Here is a 17,040-nt window from a genome sequence, read left to right as displayed (position 1 = left end):
TTAATGTGTATTGGTTCATTTAATGCTTGTAGTAACTCAATGAAGTAAGTGTTATTATCCCCGTTCTAAAAATAAGGTTTATACAGTTAAACAGTTAGCACATGGCATAGCCAAAAAAAGAGAAAAAAATTGCTCATAATCATTACATTATATGGCTTCTCAAAGGTAAACAGAACTCAGTTTAACAGTGATAGATTGAAATAACAGTTTTAAGGATTCTAGTTTTCTTGAAAATACAAAAAAAAAATAGGCATTTATATTACAAAATGGGAAGTTCCATGTTGGAGTTTTCAGTATCTGATACATAGCACCAATACTTCTCCAAGTTCTTAACCAATAGAGGAATAAGAATCAGGCGGATGAAGACTCACATATAAATTTTCTTATTGCTAAACCAGTTGGAAACTGGTTTAGAAATGTACCAACAACAAGCTAAGTCCTTAACACTAGAATTAAACAGACTAACCCACTCATTCCCACTGGGGAAGCACCCTGTAAAGCTCAGTGCACAGGACAGAATGTGTACTTCTGCAGACATCTGGGTCAAGGAACAAGAGAGGAGGAAGGCCTGTACTACACGTGCCAATGCCTGCCTCCCATTCTATGGAGCAGAATTTTCTCCTCTTCTTCCTTTGGGAATAAGACTAAGGGCAGTTAAGTCCAATAATTCTAATCAAGCCCCCACAGGATTTTTTGTAGAACTAGACTAGCTAAATCTAAAACTTATATTGAAGAGGAAGGAGCCAAAGTGTGCCAAGACAATACTAAAGCTAAACAAGCTTTAAATATTTAATATATAACAGTACTAATTAAGACAGGATAATTCTGGTGCAGGGATGTATAACAGGTAGATGAGACTGAAAACAACAACAACAACAACCTAGAAACCAACCATACATTTCTAACAACTTCATATATGACATAAGTGGCAATACAAGTCAGAGAGATAACAAATTGGTGGTAGGGAGAGATTTCATAAAGAAGATACAAGGGACACTAACAATAAATGGAGAGATTGGTAAACTGGTCTACAATAAATTTAGCAACTTTTGTTCATCAAAAAACATGATCAAGAGAATGCAAAGGTGACCAGAGGATAGGAAAAGACACGTCCAACAAATATAGCTGAAAAAGGACTTATAACTAGAATATATAAGTAAGTTCCACAAATCAATATGAAAAGATAACCCAATAGACTTGAAGGGACTATATAGACTATCCTATAAGAGGATACCCAGATGATGAACATACCTATGCAAAAGTGCTCAACATCATTAGTCTTTAGTGAAATGTAAGTGAAAATCACCAATATATATCCATAAAATCCCAATATATACCTATGTTCAAACTACTGAACAATTGCACTCATCTCACAAGCTAGCAAAGTAATGCTCAAAATTCTCCAAGCCAGGCTTCAACGGTACATAAACCATGAACTTCCAGATGTTCAAGCTAGATTTAGAAAAGGCAGAAGAACCAGAGATCAAATTGCCAACATCCATTGGATCATCAAAAAAGCAAGAGACTTCCAGAAAACATCTATGTCTGCTTTATTGACCATGACAAAGCCTTTGACTGTGTGGATCAGAACAGACTGTGGAAAATTCTTAGAGATGGGAAGAATCAATATAGTGAAAATGAGTATACTACCCAAAGCAATCTATAGATTCAATGCAATCCCTATCAAGCTACCAACGGTATATTTCACAGAGCTAGAACAAATAATTTCACAGTTTGTATGGAAATACAAAAAAACCTCAAATAGCCAAAGCAATCTTGAGAAAGAAGAATGGAACTGGAGGAATCAATCTGCCTGACTTCAGGCTCTACTACAAAGCCACAGTCATCAAGACAGTATGGTACTGGCACAAAGACAGAAATATAGATCAATGGAACAAAATAGAAAGCCCAGAGATAAATCCACGCACATATGGACACCTTATCTTTGACAAAGGAGGCAAGAATATACAATGGATTAAAGACAATCTCTTTAACAAGTGGTGCTGGGAAAACTGGTCAGCCACTTGTAAAAGAATGAAACTAGAACACTTTCTAACACTATACACAAAAATAAACTCAAGACAGATTAAAGATCTAAACGTAAGACCAGAAACTATAAAACTCCTAGAGGAAAACATAAGCAAAAACACTCTCTGACATAAATCACAGCAGGATCCTCTATGACTAACCTCCCAGAATATTGGAAATAAAAGCAAAAATAAACAAATGGGACCTAATTAAAATTAAAAGCTTCTGCATAACAAAGGAAACTATAAGCAAGGTGAAAAGACAGCCTTCAGAATGGGAGAAAATAATAGCAAATGAAGCAACTGACAAACAACTAATCTCGAGAATATACAAGCAACTCCTGCAGCTCAATACAAGAAAAATAAACGACCCAATCAAAAAATGGGCCAAAGAACTAAATAGACATTTCTGCAAAGAAGACATACAGATGGCTAACAAACACATGAAAAGATGCTCAACATCACTCATTATCAGAGAAATGCAAATCAAAACCACAATGAGGTACCATTTCACACCAGTCAGAAAGGCTGAGATCCAAAAGTCTATAAGCAATAAATGCTGGAGAGGGTGTGGAGAAAAGGGAACCCTCTTACGCTGTTGGTGGGAATGCAAACTAGTATAGCCACTATGGTGAACAATCTGGAGATTCCTTAAAAAGCTGGAACTAGAACTGCCCTATGACCCAGCAATCCCACTGCTGGGCATACACACCAAGGAAACCAGAATTGAAAGAGACACATGTACCCCAGTGTTCATCGCAGCACTGTTTATAATAGCCAGGACATGGAAGCAACCTAGATGTCCATCAGCAGATGAATGGATAAGAAAGCAGTGGTACATATACACAATGGAGTATTACTCAGCCATTAAAAAGAATACATTTGAATCAGTTCTAATGAGGTGGATGAAACTGGAGCCTATTATACAGAGTGAAGTAAGCCAGAAAGAAAAACACCAATACAGTATACTAATGCATATATATGGAATTTAGAAAGACGGTAAGGATAACCCTGTATGCGAGAGAGCAAAAGAGACACAGATTTTGTCTTTTGGACTCTGTGGGAGAGGGAGAGGGTGGGATGATTTGGGAGAATGGCATTGAAACATGTATAATATAAGAAATGAATTGCCAGTCCAGGTTCTATGCAGGATACAGGATGCTTGGGGCTGGTGCACTGGGATGACCCAGAGGGATAGTACGGGGAGAGAGGTGGAAGGGGGGGTTCAGGATGGGGAACATGTGTACACCCGTGGTTGATTCATGTTGATGTATGGCAAAACCAATAAAAATTAATTTAAAAAAGAGATGGGAATACCAGACCACCTGATCTGTCTCCTGAGAAATCTGTATGCAGGTCAAGAAGCAACAGTTAGAACTGGACATGGAACAACAGACTGGTTCCAAATCAGGAAAGGAGTACGTCAAGGCTGTATATTGTCACCCTGCTTATTTAACTTATATGCAGAGTACATCATGAGAAACGCTGGGCTGGAAGAAGCACAAGCTGGAATCAAGATTGTCGGGAGAAATATCAATAACCTCAGATATGCAGATGACACCACCCTTATGGCAGAAAGTGAAGAACTAAAGATCCTCTCGATGAAAGTGAAAGAGGAGAGTGAAAAAGTTGGCTTAAAACTCAACATTCAGAAAACTAAGATCATGGCACCTGGTGCCATCTCTTTATAGCAAATAGATGGGGAAACAATGGAAACAGTGACAGAATTTATTTTGGAGGACTCCAAAATCACTGCAGATGGTGACCGCAGCCATGAAATTAAAAGATGCTTTTGCTCCTTGGAAGAAAAGCTATGACCCACCTAGACAGCATATTAAAAAGCAGAGACATTACTTTGCCAACAAAGGTCCATCTAGTCAAATCTATGATTTTTCCAGTAGTCATGTATAGATGTGAGACTTGGACTATAAAGAAAGCTGAGCACTTAAGAATTGATGCTTTTGAACTGTGGTGTTGGAGAAGACTCTTGAGAGTCCCTTGGACTGCAAGGAGATCCAACCAGTCCATCCTAAAGGAAATCAGTCCTGAATATTAACTAAGGACTAATGCTGAACCTGAAACTCCGATACTTTGGCCACCTGATGTGAAGAACTGACTGCTTAGAAAAGATCCTGATGCTGGTAAAGATCAAAGGCAGGAGGAGAAGGTGACCACAGAGGATGAGATGGTTGGATGACATCACTGACCCAATAAGCATGGATTTGAGCAAGCTCCAGGAGTTGGTGATGAAGAGGGAAGCCTGATATGCTACAGTTCATAGCATCACAAACAGTCGGATAGGACTGAGCTACTGAACTGACTGATACCCATAAGGGGATCTAAAATGAAAAATATAGATAGTTACCAGTATCTTGTAAAGATACGGTGCCACTAACACCTTCTTACTGCTACCGGTGGGAGTTTTAATTGCAGCAACCACTTTGGAAGAATATTTGACAGTATTCTTTAAAGCTGAACATATGCATAGTAGATGGGCCAGCAATTCCCTTCTAAGTGAGTACTGAGCAGAAATGAGCACATATGCTCATCAAAAGGCATGCACTAAAGTTTATGGCGGCACTATCCACAAACTGCCAAATGTCCACCAACGGCTGTGAGTAAACAAACCGTGGTATATTTATACAATAAAATACTGTGCAGTAAGGAGGATAAGGGACAACTACAAATAACACACATTAAACTCGCAAACGTAACGTTAAGCAAAAGAATTCAGACTCAGAGTCCAAGTTTTGTGAGTTCATGTAAATTCATAACCGGATAGTAGCAATCTACAATGTTAGGATGGAGAGGCTAACCTGGGGCGGCAGAGGAGCTGGGAAGTAACTGAGGGACAGTGATGGTTTCTGGGGTGCTGACCTGTTTCTTGGTCTAGGAATAATGCATAAGTTTTGTTCAGTTTGTGAAAATTCCTATGCTGTACTTTTAAAATGTGTACACTTTGTGAATGAATGTTTTATTTCTATAAAAGTTTAAGAAAGAGAAGTTTAGACATATGGTAGCTGAGTGATGGCCCCTGAAAGATACTCATATCCTAATCTTCAGGTCACATTAATTAATTTACACATGATAACAGGGACTTTGCAAATGTGATTAACTTAAAGATCTGGAGATGAGAAGATCAACCAGGATTATACAGGTAGGTTCAGTGCAATCACAAGTGTTTTATAAAAGGAAAGCAGAAGGATACGTGATACCTACAGAAAAGGAACAGCAGAGTAATAACACTCCTCTGCTTTGAAGATGGTGGAGGGACCACAAGCCAAGGAACAAAGGCAGCCCCTAGACACTGAAAAAGGCAAAGAAGCGATTCTTCCCCGAAGCCTCCGGAAGGAATGCAGTCCTGTCAGCACCTTGATTGTAGATTTCTGAACTCCAGAAGTGGAAGAGAATAAATGTGTGTTGTTTCAAAAATACTATTTGTGGTAATCTGTTACAGCAGCAATAGGAAATTAACGCATGATACCTTCAAATATTTAAAGGTATGGAAACTTCTAGAAAATAAGATAAGGCTTCTAGAAATAAGATAAGAATGAGAGAAAAAGACCAAAGTTACAAGAAAGTGAAAGTGAAGTCACTCAGTTGTGTCCGACTCCTGCGACCCCGTGGACTGTAACCTACCAGGCTCCTCCGTCCATGGGATTCTCCAGGCAAGAATACTGGAGTGGGTTGCCATTTCCTTCGCCAGGGCATCTTCGTGACCCAGGGATCGAACCCGGGTCTCCGGCCTTGCAGGCAGACGCTTTAACCTCTGAGCCACCAGGGAAGTTATAAGAAAGTACTGACAATTACACCAATCTGAAAATATTAAAAAACTGCTCTAAGAACTGGTGGGTTCTCTATTCTATTAAATCTGAGGCTAAATGTCAATTATCGGTGAAGTTGGTGAGAACTTTCAGTGGACTGCACCAGCGAACTATAAAAGTCCATACCAAACCAAGTACTTCGTACTTCATAAAGTACTTGGTACTTTGTACTTCATAAAGTACAAAGTAAAGGCAAAAAGTAATATTTTTTAAAAAATACTAATTTTGAATATATTATGTCATCGAAATTCAGCCAGTATATATTGTGCATATACAGATGTCTCAGTTACTACATTGTGTCTTTTCACATGTATTGCTGCCTGAGTTTCTGGCTGTCACTCCTAAATTATAAATAGAAGATCTGGAGGGCAAAATTTATCCCAGTATCTTAAAGTGACAGAACTGGGATCTGAACTCCAAAAATTCCACTTTCCTTTATACAGAAAAGATAAAAACACAAAGGAAAAAATTTCCATTAGATACAAAAGTACATTTGAAAAATATAACATACTACATCCTTATTTTATATAAAAGCCTTCTTACTTCGTTTCATGCAGTGTTCTTTTTCTAAATCGAATAGGTGCCAGCTTTGAATCTGGAAGGATATGAGAAATTTCTTGCTTCTCAGAGGTTAAATTTTGCTCTGGATCACTGATTACAGCCCTATACAGGAAAACACAACAGTCTGACAATTAAATATTATAATGAAATGCTCTAGTATTCACATATTTATAAGCAGTTGGAAAAACCCATATACAAATGCCAATTTATACTACTGGCAGAATGAATGATCTATCAGATATTAAATGAACAAATTTAATAATTAAAAACATCATACAAGTGAATATTCTTATCTATCTCTTTTTCCATAAGTATTATCTAAAAATAAATTGAAATTTCTGAGAGGATTTGGAGTTTCAGGTCTTCCTTTTACTATTCTTTAAACAAAAAGACACTGTGCTGACGACTTCTGAATAAAAGACAGGAAGTATGTAAGCAACCATATGGATTTCTGGGGTGGGGAGGAAGCATTCCAAGAGAAAGGGAAAATAAATGCAAAGTACCTGAGACATCAGTGACTCTGCTATGTTTTATAAGGGAGGAAGCCAGATGGCAAAGCAGAGTAAACGAGAGAAGTAGGAAAAGGGGTCCAGGGTCTAATGGTGGGCAAAACATGCAGGGATTGGGGAGAATGTGCTACTGACCCCCGTTTTTTAGCACTCCTGATTCACGCCCTTGGCATGCCCTCATTATAATGGTAGTGTACTTTCTTTGGCTTTAAGTTTAGCCATTGGAAATGCTTTGGCAGCAGAGGGCTCTGCTGATCTGACCTGAACTAATTCGTGCAAGTGTGGGTGGTTTGGGAATCTGTTCATCTAGGATAATCGTGGCTAAGTGGTCCAGCTGCATGTAGGGAAGGACTTTCCTTTTGAGAGCAAGTGGGTTAACCAAGCTAACAAAGATGGCAGAAGCACAAAAAAGCAAATGGAAACATGAGGTTTTTTAAGGATTAAACTCAGAATTAAGCCCACTGCTTTTGGTCATATATAATGGGCCAAAGTAAGTGAAAAGTAATAGCTACTCAGCCAAGTCTAGCCTGGACAGCTGACCTGAAGACACATGAGCATTAATTAATAACTACTGTTTTAAGCCACTAGGTTTTATGGTGATAGGTAACCAATACATGTGCATACTCAGTCACTTCAGTCATGTCTGACTCTGCAACCCCACGGACTGTAGCCCACAAGGCTCCTCTGTGCATAGGAGTCTCCTGGCAAGAATACTGGCATGGGTTGCATTTTCCTCTTCCAAAGGATCTTCCTGACCCAGGGAATGAACCCTTGTGTCCTCCGTCTCCTGCATGGCAACAGATTCTTTACCCACTGAGCCACCTGGGAAGCAACCAATATATAGGTCTTACAGATTTTATTCTGATTGACATGGATGTTACTGGAAGGTTTGATGTGGCTTATGTTTTTAATGGACTCACTGGCTGCTAGGTTGACAATAGACCAATTAGGGGCAAATGCAGGTACAATGAGTCCAATTAGAAAGTGTCTGAAATAATCGAGGAGACAGGAGATGACAGGGTGAACAGGGAGGGTGGCAGCAGAGGGGGATAAATTTATTTTGATGGTAGATCTGAGTTTGCCAACAAACTGCATATAGGATTTGAGTGAAAGAGAAGGATTAAAGGCATCAACAAGATTTTAAGCCTAAATAACTTGAAGAATTATTACAAATAGCTGAGAAAAGAAAAGATGCAAAAGGCAAAGGAGAAAAGGAAAGACATATCCATCTGAATGTAGAGTTCCGAAGAATAGCAAGGAGAGATAAGAAAGCCTTCCTCAGCGATCAATGCAAAGAAACAGAGGGAAACACTAGAATAGGAAAGACTAGAAATCTCTTCAAGAAAATTAGAGATACCAAGGCAACTTCTCATGCAAAGATGGGCACAATAAAGGACAGAAATGTATATGGACCTAACAGAAGCAGAAGACATTAAGAAGAGGTGGCAAGAATACACAGAAGAACTGTACAAAAAAGATCTTCATGACCCAGATAACTAGGATGGTGTGATCACTAACCTAGAGCCAGACATCCTGGAATGTGAAGGCAAGTGGACCAGAGGAAGCATCACTATGAACAAAGCTAGTGGAGGTGATGGAATTCCAGTTGAGCTATTTCAAATCCTAAAAGATGATGCTATGAAAGTGCTGCACTCAATACACCAGCAAATTTGGAAAACTCAGCAGTGGCCACAGGACTGGAGAAGGTCAGTTTTCACCAATCCCAAAGAAAGGCAATGCCAAAGAATGCTCAAACTACCACACAGTTGCGCTCATCTCACACATTAGTAAAGTAATGCTCAAAATTCCCCAGGCCAGGCTTCAGCAATATGTGAACTGTGAACTTCCAGATATTCAAGCTGGTTTTAGAAAAGGCAGAGGAACCAGAGATCAAATTGCCAACATTTGATAGATCATCGAAAAAGGAAGAGAATTCCAGAAAAAAATCTGCTTTATTGACTATGCCAAAGCCTTTGACTGTGTGGATAACAATAAACTGCAGAAAATTCTTCAAGAGATGGGAATACCAGACCACCTGACCTGTCTCCTGAGAAACCTGTATGCAGGTCAAGAAGCAACAGTTAGAACTGGACATGGAACAACAGACTAGTTCCAAATCGGGAAAGGAGTATGTCAAGGCTATATATTGTCACCATGCTTATTTAACTTAGATGCGTAGTACATGATGAGAAATGCTGGGCTGGATGAAGCACAAGATGGAATCAAGATTGCCAGAAGAAATATCAACCACCTCAGATATGCAGATGACACCACCCTTATGGCAGAGAGCAAAGAAGAACTGAAGAGCCTCTTGATGATAGTGAAAGAGTAGCGTGAAAAAGTTGGCTTAAAACTCAACATTCAGAAAACTAAGATCATGGCATCCAGTCCCATCACTTCATGGCAAATAGATGGGGCAACAATGGAAACAGTGAAAGACTTTATTTTGGGGGGCTCAAAAATCACTGCAGATGGTGACCACAGCCATGAAATTAAAAGACACTTCTCCTTGGAAGAAAAGCTATGACCAACCCAGACAGCGTATTAAAAAGCAGAGACATTACTTTGCCAACAAACATCTGTGTAGTCAAAGCTATGGTTTTTCCAGTAGTCACGTATGGATGTGAGTTGGACTATAAAGAAAGCTGAGCGCCAAAGAATTGATGCTTTTGAACTGTGATGTTGGAGAAGACTCTTGAGAGTCCCCAGGACTGCAAGGAAATCAAATCAGTCAATTCTAAAGGAAATCAGTCCTGAATATTCACTGGAAGGACTGATGCTGAAGCTGAAACTCCAAAACTTTAGCCCCTTGATGTGAAGAACTGACTGCTTAGAAAAGACTCTGATGCTGGTAAAGATCGAAGGCAGGAGGAGAAGGGGACGACAGAGGATCAGAATGTTGGGTGGCATCACTGACTCGATGGACATGAGTTTGAGTAAGCTCTGGGAGTTGATGATGGATAGGGAAGGCTGGCGTGCTGCAGTCCGTGGGGTTGCAAAGAGTCGGACATGACAGAGTGACTGAACTGACGGACTGAACTTGAAGAATATTGTTGCCATGGAAGAAAACTAAAGAGGATTTCATAATAAGGGAATGAAAAAGAACAACTTTCAGAAACCAAAGTAACATTTTCCAACGTTACTTTGGGATTTGGATTAGGGCTGCATCAGCATATAGATGGTTACTGAAGACCCGATACTGGATGAAATCACCTAGAAAGTAAAAGGAGAAGTCCAAGAAGTAGAAGTCCTTGTATATTCCTGTGTATAAAGATAGGAGAGGTGAAGACGAACTAAGACAGGAGGCTGAGGATTGGAAAGTAGGAGGGTAAACCAGCGATGTGTGGTATGCCAGAAGCCAAGGGAGGAAAAAAAAAAGTGCTTCACAGAGAAGAAAGTACTCAACCCTGTAGATGGCACTGATGGGTTGAGTAACTGAGAATTAGGTAATTGCCATTAACCCAGCAATATGGACGCCACTAGAAGGAAATGGCGCCCCACTCCAGTGTTCTTGCCTGGAGAATCCCCGGGACGGGGGAGCGTGGTGGGCTGCCGTCTATTGGGTCGCACAGAGTCAGACACAACTGAAGCAAGTTAGCAGCAGCAGCAGCAGTTATCTTATGAAGAGACACTGCGGTGGCATTTTGGGAGTAAAAATGTAAAGTCAGTTCATGAGGTAATAAAAGGGGAAATACTGAAGACTGTAACAAAACTGTGTCAAAAAATTAACTAACAAACAGGTATATAGACTATCATTCTTTCTCTCTGCCAACCAACTAAGTAGTTCTCTTTTTCAAAGCTAAATTTGAGTCTTACCTCTGCTGTGAAGACTTCCTAGACTATCCCAGCCTCTTCTGAAATCCTGCATTACTTACATATTCATGCAATTTAGCACAGCAGGTATTGAAACTTTATCTAGTTTTCTAAGGGTTGCGAAACTTTACGTTAGGCTTTAGAACTCTTGACAATCCCACAGTTCCCAAACTGCACTGAGTCACACTTGGGTGTCACAGGGAAGTCAAAGGAACACCGCTGGATATGTTTAGTTTTTGAGGGAAATAGTGATACTTCATAATTGTGGCATACCACAAAAACTACTAGCTCCAAGTAATTCACAGCTTCAGCAAAATACCACATTACACGCCGTCAATGAATGATATCACATCTTTGCAAAACTGGCTTTTCTACAGTTGCTGTGATAAAAAGCAGGGGCCAGGTGGGCTGGAAAGTGAGAGTGGCAGCATTCCATCCAATTCTAAGATTTGAGAGATTATTTGTCATCCAAGAAGTGCATATGCCCCATTAGTGAGTAGCTGCATATTTATAAAGGAAATAAAAACATTTTTTCAATTTGTATTATTTTTTCAGATGACCATTAAGTTTTTAGGAAGAAAATATTTACTAAGCTCTTTAGACAAAAAATACTTAGTAAATAGAACTGTTAAGTATTTCTGTTGGGCAAGGAGTCTGGTGGGAAAAAAAAGTGCAGTAAACAGAGAAAAGTATGGAAACCTCTGAGTTGACCATTCCAATGCAGATGTCATGTATAAAAAGGATATGTAGTGAATGCTTTCTGAATGGATCTCTATTAACGCTTGCCTGGATAAGTGGTCTATCATCACTTGCTCTGCAACCATCTGTTTCTTCTTCTCTGCAGCCACAACATCCTGAGAAGAGAAAATGAAGAAAATGCCATTGTCCATAAAGCAGAACAATACTATAGTTAACACAAGAGTCCTAAAACATAAATTAAACATTTCCAATTTCTTTCTTAAATAGAGATTACCATATCATCATTTCCCAATGACTTCCCCAGTGGATCAGCAGGGAAAGAATCTGCCTGCAACACAGGAGACACAGGAGATGTGGCTTTGATTCCTGGGTCAGGAAGATCCCCTGGAGAAGGAAATGGCAACCTGCTCCAGTATTCTTGCCTGAGAAATCCCGTGACAGAGGAGCCTTGCAGGCTACTGTCTATGGGGTCACAAAGAGTTTGACATGACTGAGAGACTAAGCACATTCATATCATCATTAATAAATTTGAATTCCAATTATTTAATCTAAAAATACATTTATTTGCTAAAATGTAATGCCGTTAAAGTTTGGTAGAAATCATCAGTGATTTCCATATCAGTCAGACAATGGATGTAAAACCCAAAAGCAAGCGAGAGAGGTGACGTTGATGAGTATAGAGTCCCTGGAGAACAAGCACCCTGGGTGCTGACATTTACCGTGACTTACACTTTGGAGGAAAAGTCAGAACCACCCCCAGGCACATTGATTTAGAGAGCTGTGTAAACAGAAGGCAGATCAGAAGGATAAATCACACAAATGCAACTGAAAAATGACAAAGTGGTAGAGATGGACATAAAAACCACAGGTTCACTGCTTCTGTTGTTCATTTAGTTAAAAACTAAGTTGAAAGTTTCCACCCACATTTAAAAAGTAAATTGGTACTAATTTCACATGCATTCAAAATTTACTCGTGTAAAATATCTCCTTTAAAAGATTGATACAGGGGTGCTACCACAATAGAGTAAAATGTGCTTAATGGTGAATTAAGATATGATGCCAGTTAGAAAGTAATTGAATGGGAAAAGAAATCCACAAACACCTAGATGGCTCTGGATTATACTAAGAGCAGTAGCCAAAAGGCCTTATGTATTTAGTAACATCCAATCAAGTACAACTTTAGTGAAAAATGAAAGTTGCTCAGTCACGTCTGACCCTTTGCGACACTGTGAACTGTAGACTGCCAGTCTCTTCCATCCATGCAATTCTCCAGGCAAGAATACTGGAGTGGGTTGCCATTACCTTTTTAGGGGATCTTCTCAACCCAGGAATCAAACCAGGGACTCCTGCATTGCAGGCAGATTCTGAACTGTCTGAGCCACCAGGGAAGCCCCAAAAGAGTATACTTTAGAAATATACCAAAATAAGCCTTATCTGGGACACAACTTTGCAAGGAACATTTTTTAATTTTTCTATAACCCTGGTAATACTCCTTTTTCTATTAAGCATAAACATCTATATAATAATAGGCATATACATGTGATTTTTAATAAACAAATCACCAACTTGGGACATCTGCAGAAAATCAGTCCACCTGGCCCAGAGATTGATTACGTCTTGCTGTCAGTTCAGAATGGATTGATTCAGGATGATTGCTATCCAAATAAAATCTACTTTGAATATCCACTCAATGATAACGTATCTAGCTAAATCCACGTTGCTTTATTATTATTTAGGCCATCTAAAGCAGAATTTTCTCAATTTTAAGCCAACACACACTGATAGCCCATCAATCAATTACAGGTGTACCTGAGGTATTAATCACCTGGGGGTGTCTAGGGAGCCAATGGCCTCCAACTCCAAGCAGCTTGGTCTGCATATGCCAGGACACTATAGCAATGCTATAATTATCTATTTGTACAATAACTAGTCTAAGTAATACTCATTAAGAAATCTCATTCATTTTGTAAAAAGTATAAAGTTAACATTGAGACTAGGGCTTTGTTTCCCTTTTCCTAAAGAAAAATTACATTATCCCTGCCCTTCAGTTTTATTAGCTTATGATTTTCAAAACAAAAAGATTATCCAGCTACTTCTTTGTGGGGAAAGGGGTGATACCAGATTAGCCCACTGTCATCGTGGTCAGTTAACATTCTGAACAGTGTAAACTAAATTTTTACAGACTTCCAAAGATGGAAGATGACTTTTCCACAGTAAACATACCAAACGTCAATCCATGGTAGAAGTGAGGGCTGAACCTGGAGTATTAATGACTATTTACCTCAGTCCAACTTCAACTGTTGGAATCATTTCTTCAAATTTAAGGCTGCAAAATTTTGGAGGGCAAATTATCTTAAACGGTTTATCAAATCAGTAAAAGTACCAATAACTTACAGCATCAGATTTTCCTGTACTCCGTTGGAGAATGTGAGGGTTGGCTGCATAACCCAGCTGTAGCAGGGCTTTCCTGTCCAGAGTTGTCAGATCATCTGTGATGGCTTCTGCACCTTGTACACACTGGATGTGAAGCAATGAGTGAGCCCTCATATGCATGCTTAGAACATTTGCTTTTAACAATATAAAGAATAAAACAATGACTGGATACATCAGATTAAGAGTATAGGCTCTGATAATCAGACCGCCTATTGAATCCAGCTCTCCCACTTTCTAGCTAGATGACATCTCTGTGCCTCAGTTTACTCATAAATAAAATGGCAATTAATTGGTAACTGTTTTGTACTCCAAAAAATGATTAAATGAGGTGATACATGGGCAACACATTTCAGAAGTACCTGACATATAGTAAGCATTACATAAAAAATAGCAACTATTATAACTATAATTGTCCATTTGAGTCTTTGTAAAGTTAATAAATATGGGCATGTCATTCATTTATAAAGCTAAGTTCGCAAGTAAAATGATACTAATATATGGGTGTATCCTTTGAGATTGTTAAAATCAAACACAAACAGAAACCAGCCTTAAAAATTCCCTGAGCAGACAATACCAGTTTAGTCATACAAGCAAAGCTTAATTTAGCTTATTTTACAAGACAAGTGAGACTAACTTGATCAGGGTTACTTCCTGCTTATGTCTCTAGAAACCATAAGTGAAACTTACACTGTTCCCCCAAACTGATATGAAGTAACCACTAACCCATCCCTTATCATTTAATAAAATTCTGGTATTATAACCAATCACTGTGAAGCATCAACAGTCACTGCCTCCACACTATGTAAACTGCTTTATAACAATAGCTCCCTGGGTCTCTTTCCATGTTTAATTTGAGTACTTCCAGTTCACGAACTGACCGTTTGGTGTGTACACAAAACTTTTACTAATTACTGCTTTGGTGATTCATTGGTTTTATGTCTGCTATTTCTGAACTTTTAACAACATTCTAAAGAGGTAAATGCTAAATTTTTCTCTGAATACTAGATGTGTTTTTATGAGCTTAACAAAATATAATGCTCCAATAGGATGACAACTTATCAAAAATGTAATAGATTACAAGAGTATCTCCCCAGGGCTTGTTCTTACTTCAGATTTTTCTTGAAAGGTCACATTTCATCTTCATAGTCTTTGCTGTCTCCATGACCTTTGATTGCTACATGAAACTTTATTATACATTTGTTTATGATTTGTTGCCTGCCTCTCCTGTTGTAAGTTCCATGAGGGCAGGAACCTTGTCTGTCTTTTTCATTGCAGGATCCCTGGTGCCAGAGCAGGACCACATGAGGTTGGCACTGTATATGTATCCAACGAATGAATAATAAATCTTAAGTGCGTGTTATTGGGAAATAAATTTATGAGGATACTTTATAATTTTATTTATTTACCCACTAATATCTGTTTTTCCTAAGTAGTGATTTGACAGTCACCAAAAAGATGTTTAATATTATATAAGGTAAATTTAAGAAAGATTAAATTAACAGACATGTTTCAGTATAAGCCAGGTTCTGCATTAAGTATAGGTTGGAGGAAACTTTCAAAGGCATCTTACTTTGTTTCAACTTGTTTTCAGTCTTTTACCCAAGGGAAACAGTGGCATTTCCACTTGGCATCTCAGATTTAACCTCCCCAAATCAGACTTCACTGTGATATCCCCCACTCCAGTTAATGAAAAATACACCCTTTGAATCGCTCAACTCAAAAAGCCTTAGCGTCATCTTTCATCTTTCCTTTCTCTCAAGCCTAAAACCAATCCATCACCAAATATTCTGAGCCTTACCTTCAGAAACTGTCTAGAATCGAAGTTCTCGTTGTGACCAGTTCTTATCCAAATCTGCTGCAACCACCTGGGTCCAAGCAGGCATCCTTATCTCTTGCCTGCATTATTGGGATAGCCTCCACAGTAAAACCCATTCTCAACAAAATGGAATAGAAAGTAAAGTCCTGAAGTGGTCTACAAGACCTCTCCGATCTGCCTCCCAGCCTCTGCTTCCCTTTAACTCACTGAAAAAAATCTCCTCCCACCTCTCCCTTGCTCTTCTCCCTCATCATACTGCTCTTAATATTTCTTAAATACTCCATGCCCACTCCTATTTCACGACACTGATAGTTTCTTCTAACTGGCTTGCCTCTTACCCCTTTTGAATGTGCCCTAAAATGTTACCTTATGGAAAAGATCTTCTCTGATGATCCTGTACAAACTACAACCCCAACCTTGGCTTTCCAAGTTTCCTTTACTCATAGAATTTATCATCATCTATCATATTAGAGGACTTCCTGGTAGCTCAGAAGATAAAGAATCTGCCTGCAATGCAGGAGATCCGGGTTCCATCTCTGGGTCAGGAAGATCCTCTGCAGAAGGGAATGGCTACCCAACTGGTTCATTCATTCATTTATTCTTTTTTTTTTCTGCAAGAGCAGGGATATTTGTCTGTTTTAGTCACTGACTTATCATCAGTGCCTGGAAAGGTACCTTGCATATCCTGAAACATTAGAGAACTATTTTTGAAAGAATGAACAATGAATGAATTAGTGGGTGTTTTGTCTTTTTATAGAGTTGGTGAAAAAAGGTATACTTGCAATGATCACACGCTAGTAATGTTCAAAATTCTCCAAGCCAGGCTTCAGCAATATGTGAACCGTGAACTTCCAAATGTTCAAGCTGGTTTTAGAAAAGGCAGAGGAACCAGAAATCAAATTGCCAAAATCCACTGGATCATCGAAAAAGCAAGAGAGTTCCAGAGAAACATCTATTTCTGCTTTATTGACTATGCCAAAGCCTTTGACTGTGTGGATCACAATAAGCTGTGGAAAATTCTTCAAGAGATGGGAATACCAGACCACTTGACCTGTCTCTTGAGAAACCTGTATGCAGGTCAGGAAGCAACAGTTAGAAGTGGACATGGAACAACAGACAGGTTCCAAATAGGAAAAGGAGTACATCAAGGCTGTATATTGTCAGCCTGTGTATTTAACTTAGATGCAGAGCTTATCTTGAGAAATGCTGGGCTGGAAGAAGCACAAGCTGGAATCAAGATTGCCGGGAGAAATATCAATAACCTCAGATATGCAGATAACACCACCCTTATGACAGAAAGTGAAGAAGAACTGAAGAGCATCTTGAGAAGGTGAAAGAGGAGAGTGAAAAAGTTGGCT

General features: G+C 39.0%; 1 protein-coding gene across 3 annotated transcripts in view; it reads right to left on the bottom strand.

Moving 5' to 3' along the window:
* The window catches only part of CAPS2 (calcyphosine 2), a 48,592-nt gene that overhangs the window by 17,076 nt on the left and 14,476 nt on the right, over positions 1 to 17,040 (bottom strand). For all 3 annotated transcript variants that reach the window (XM_055587401.1, XM_055587400.1, XM_055587399.1), the window contains exons 7-9: positions 13,828 to 13,950; positions 11,521 to 11,588; positions 6,395 to 6,514 (exon numbers count right to left, since the gene is read on the bottom strand). In XM_055587401.1, the coding sequence (XP_055443376.1) occupies positions 6,395 to 6,514; positions 11,521 to 11,588; positions 13,828 to 13,950 (311 nt within the window). The remainder of the gene's footprint in view (positions 1 to 6,394; positions 6,515 to 11,520; positions 11,589 to 13,827; positions 13,951 to 17,040) is intronic.

The sequence above is a fragment of the Bubalus kerabau genome, chromosome 1, assembly GCF_029407905.1.
Source record: "Bubalus kerabau isolate K-KA32 ecotype Philippines breed swamp buffalo chromosome 1, PCC_UOA_SB_1v2, whole genome shotgun sequence".
Lineage (NCBI taxonomy): Eukaryota > Metazoa > Chordata > Mammalia > Artiodactyla > Bovidae > Bubalus > Bubalus kerabau.
The sequence above is the reverse complement of the archived record's forward strand: the minus strand, read 5'-3'. Positions and strand labels throughout refer to the sequence as shown.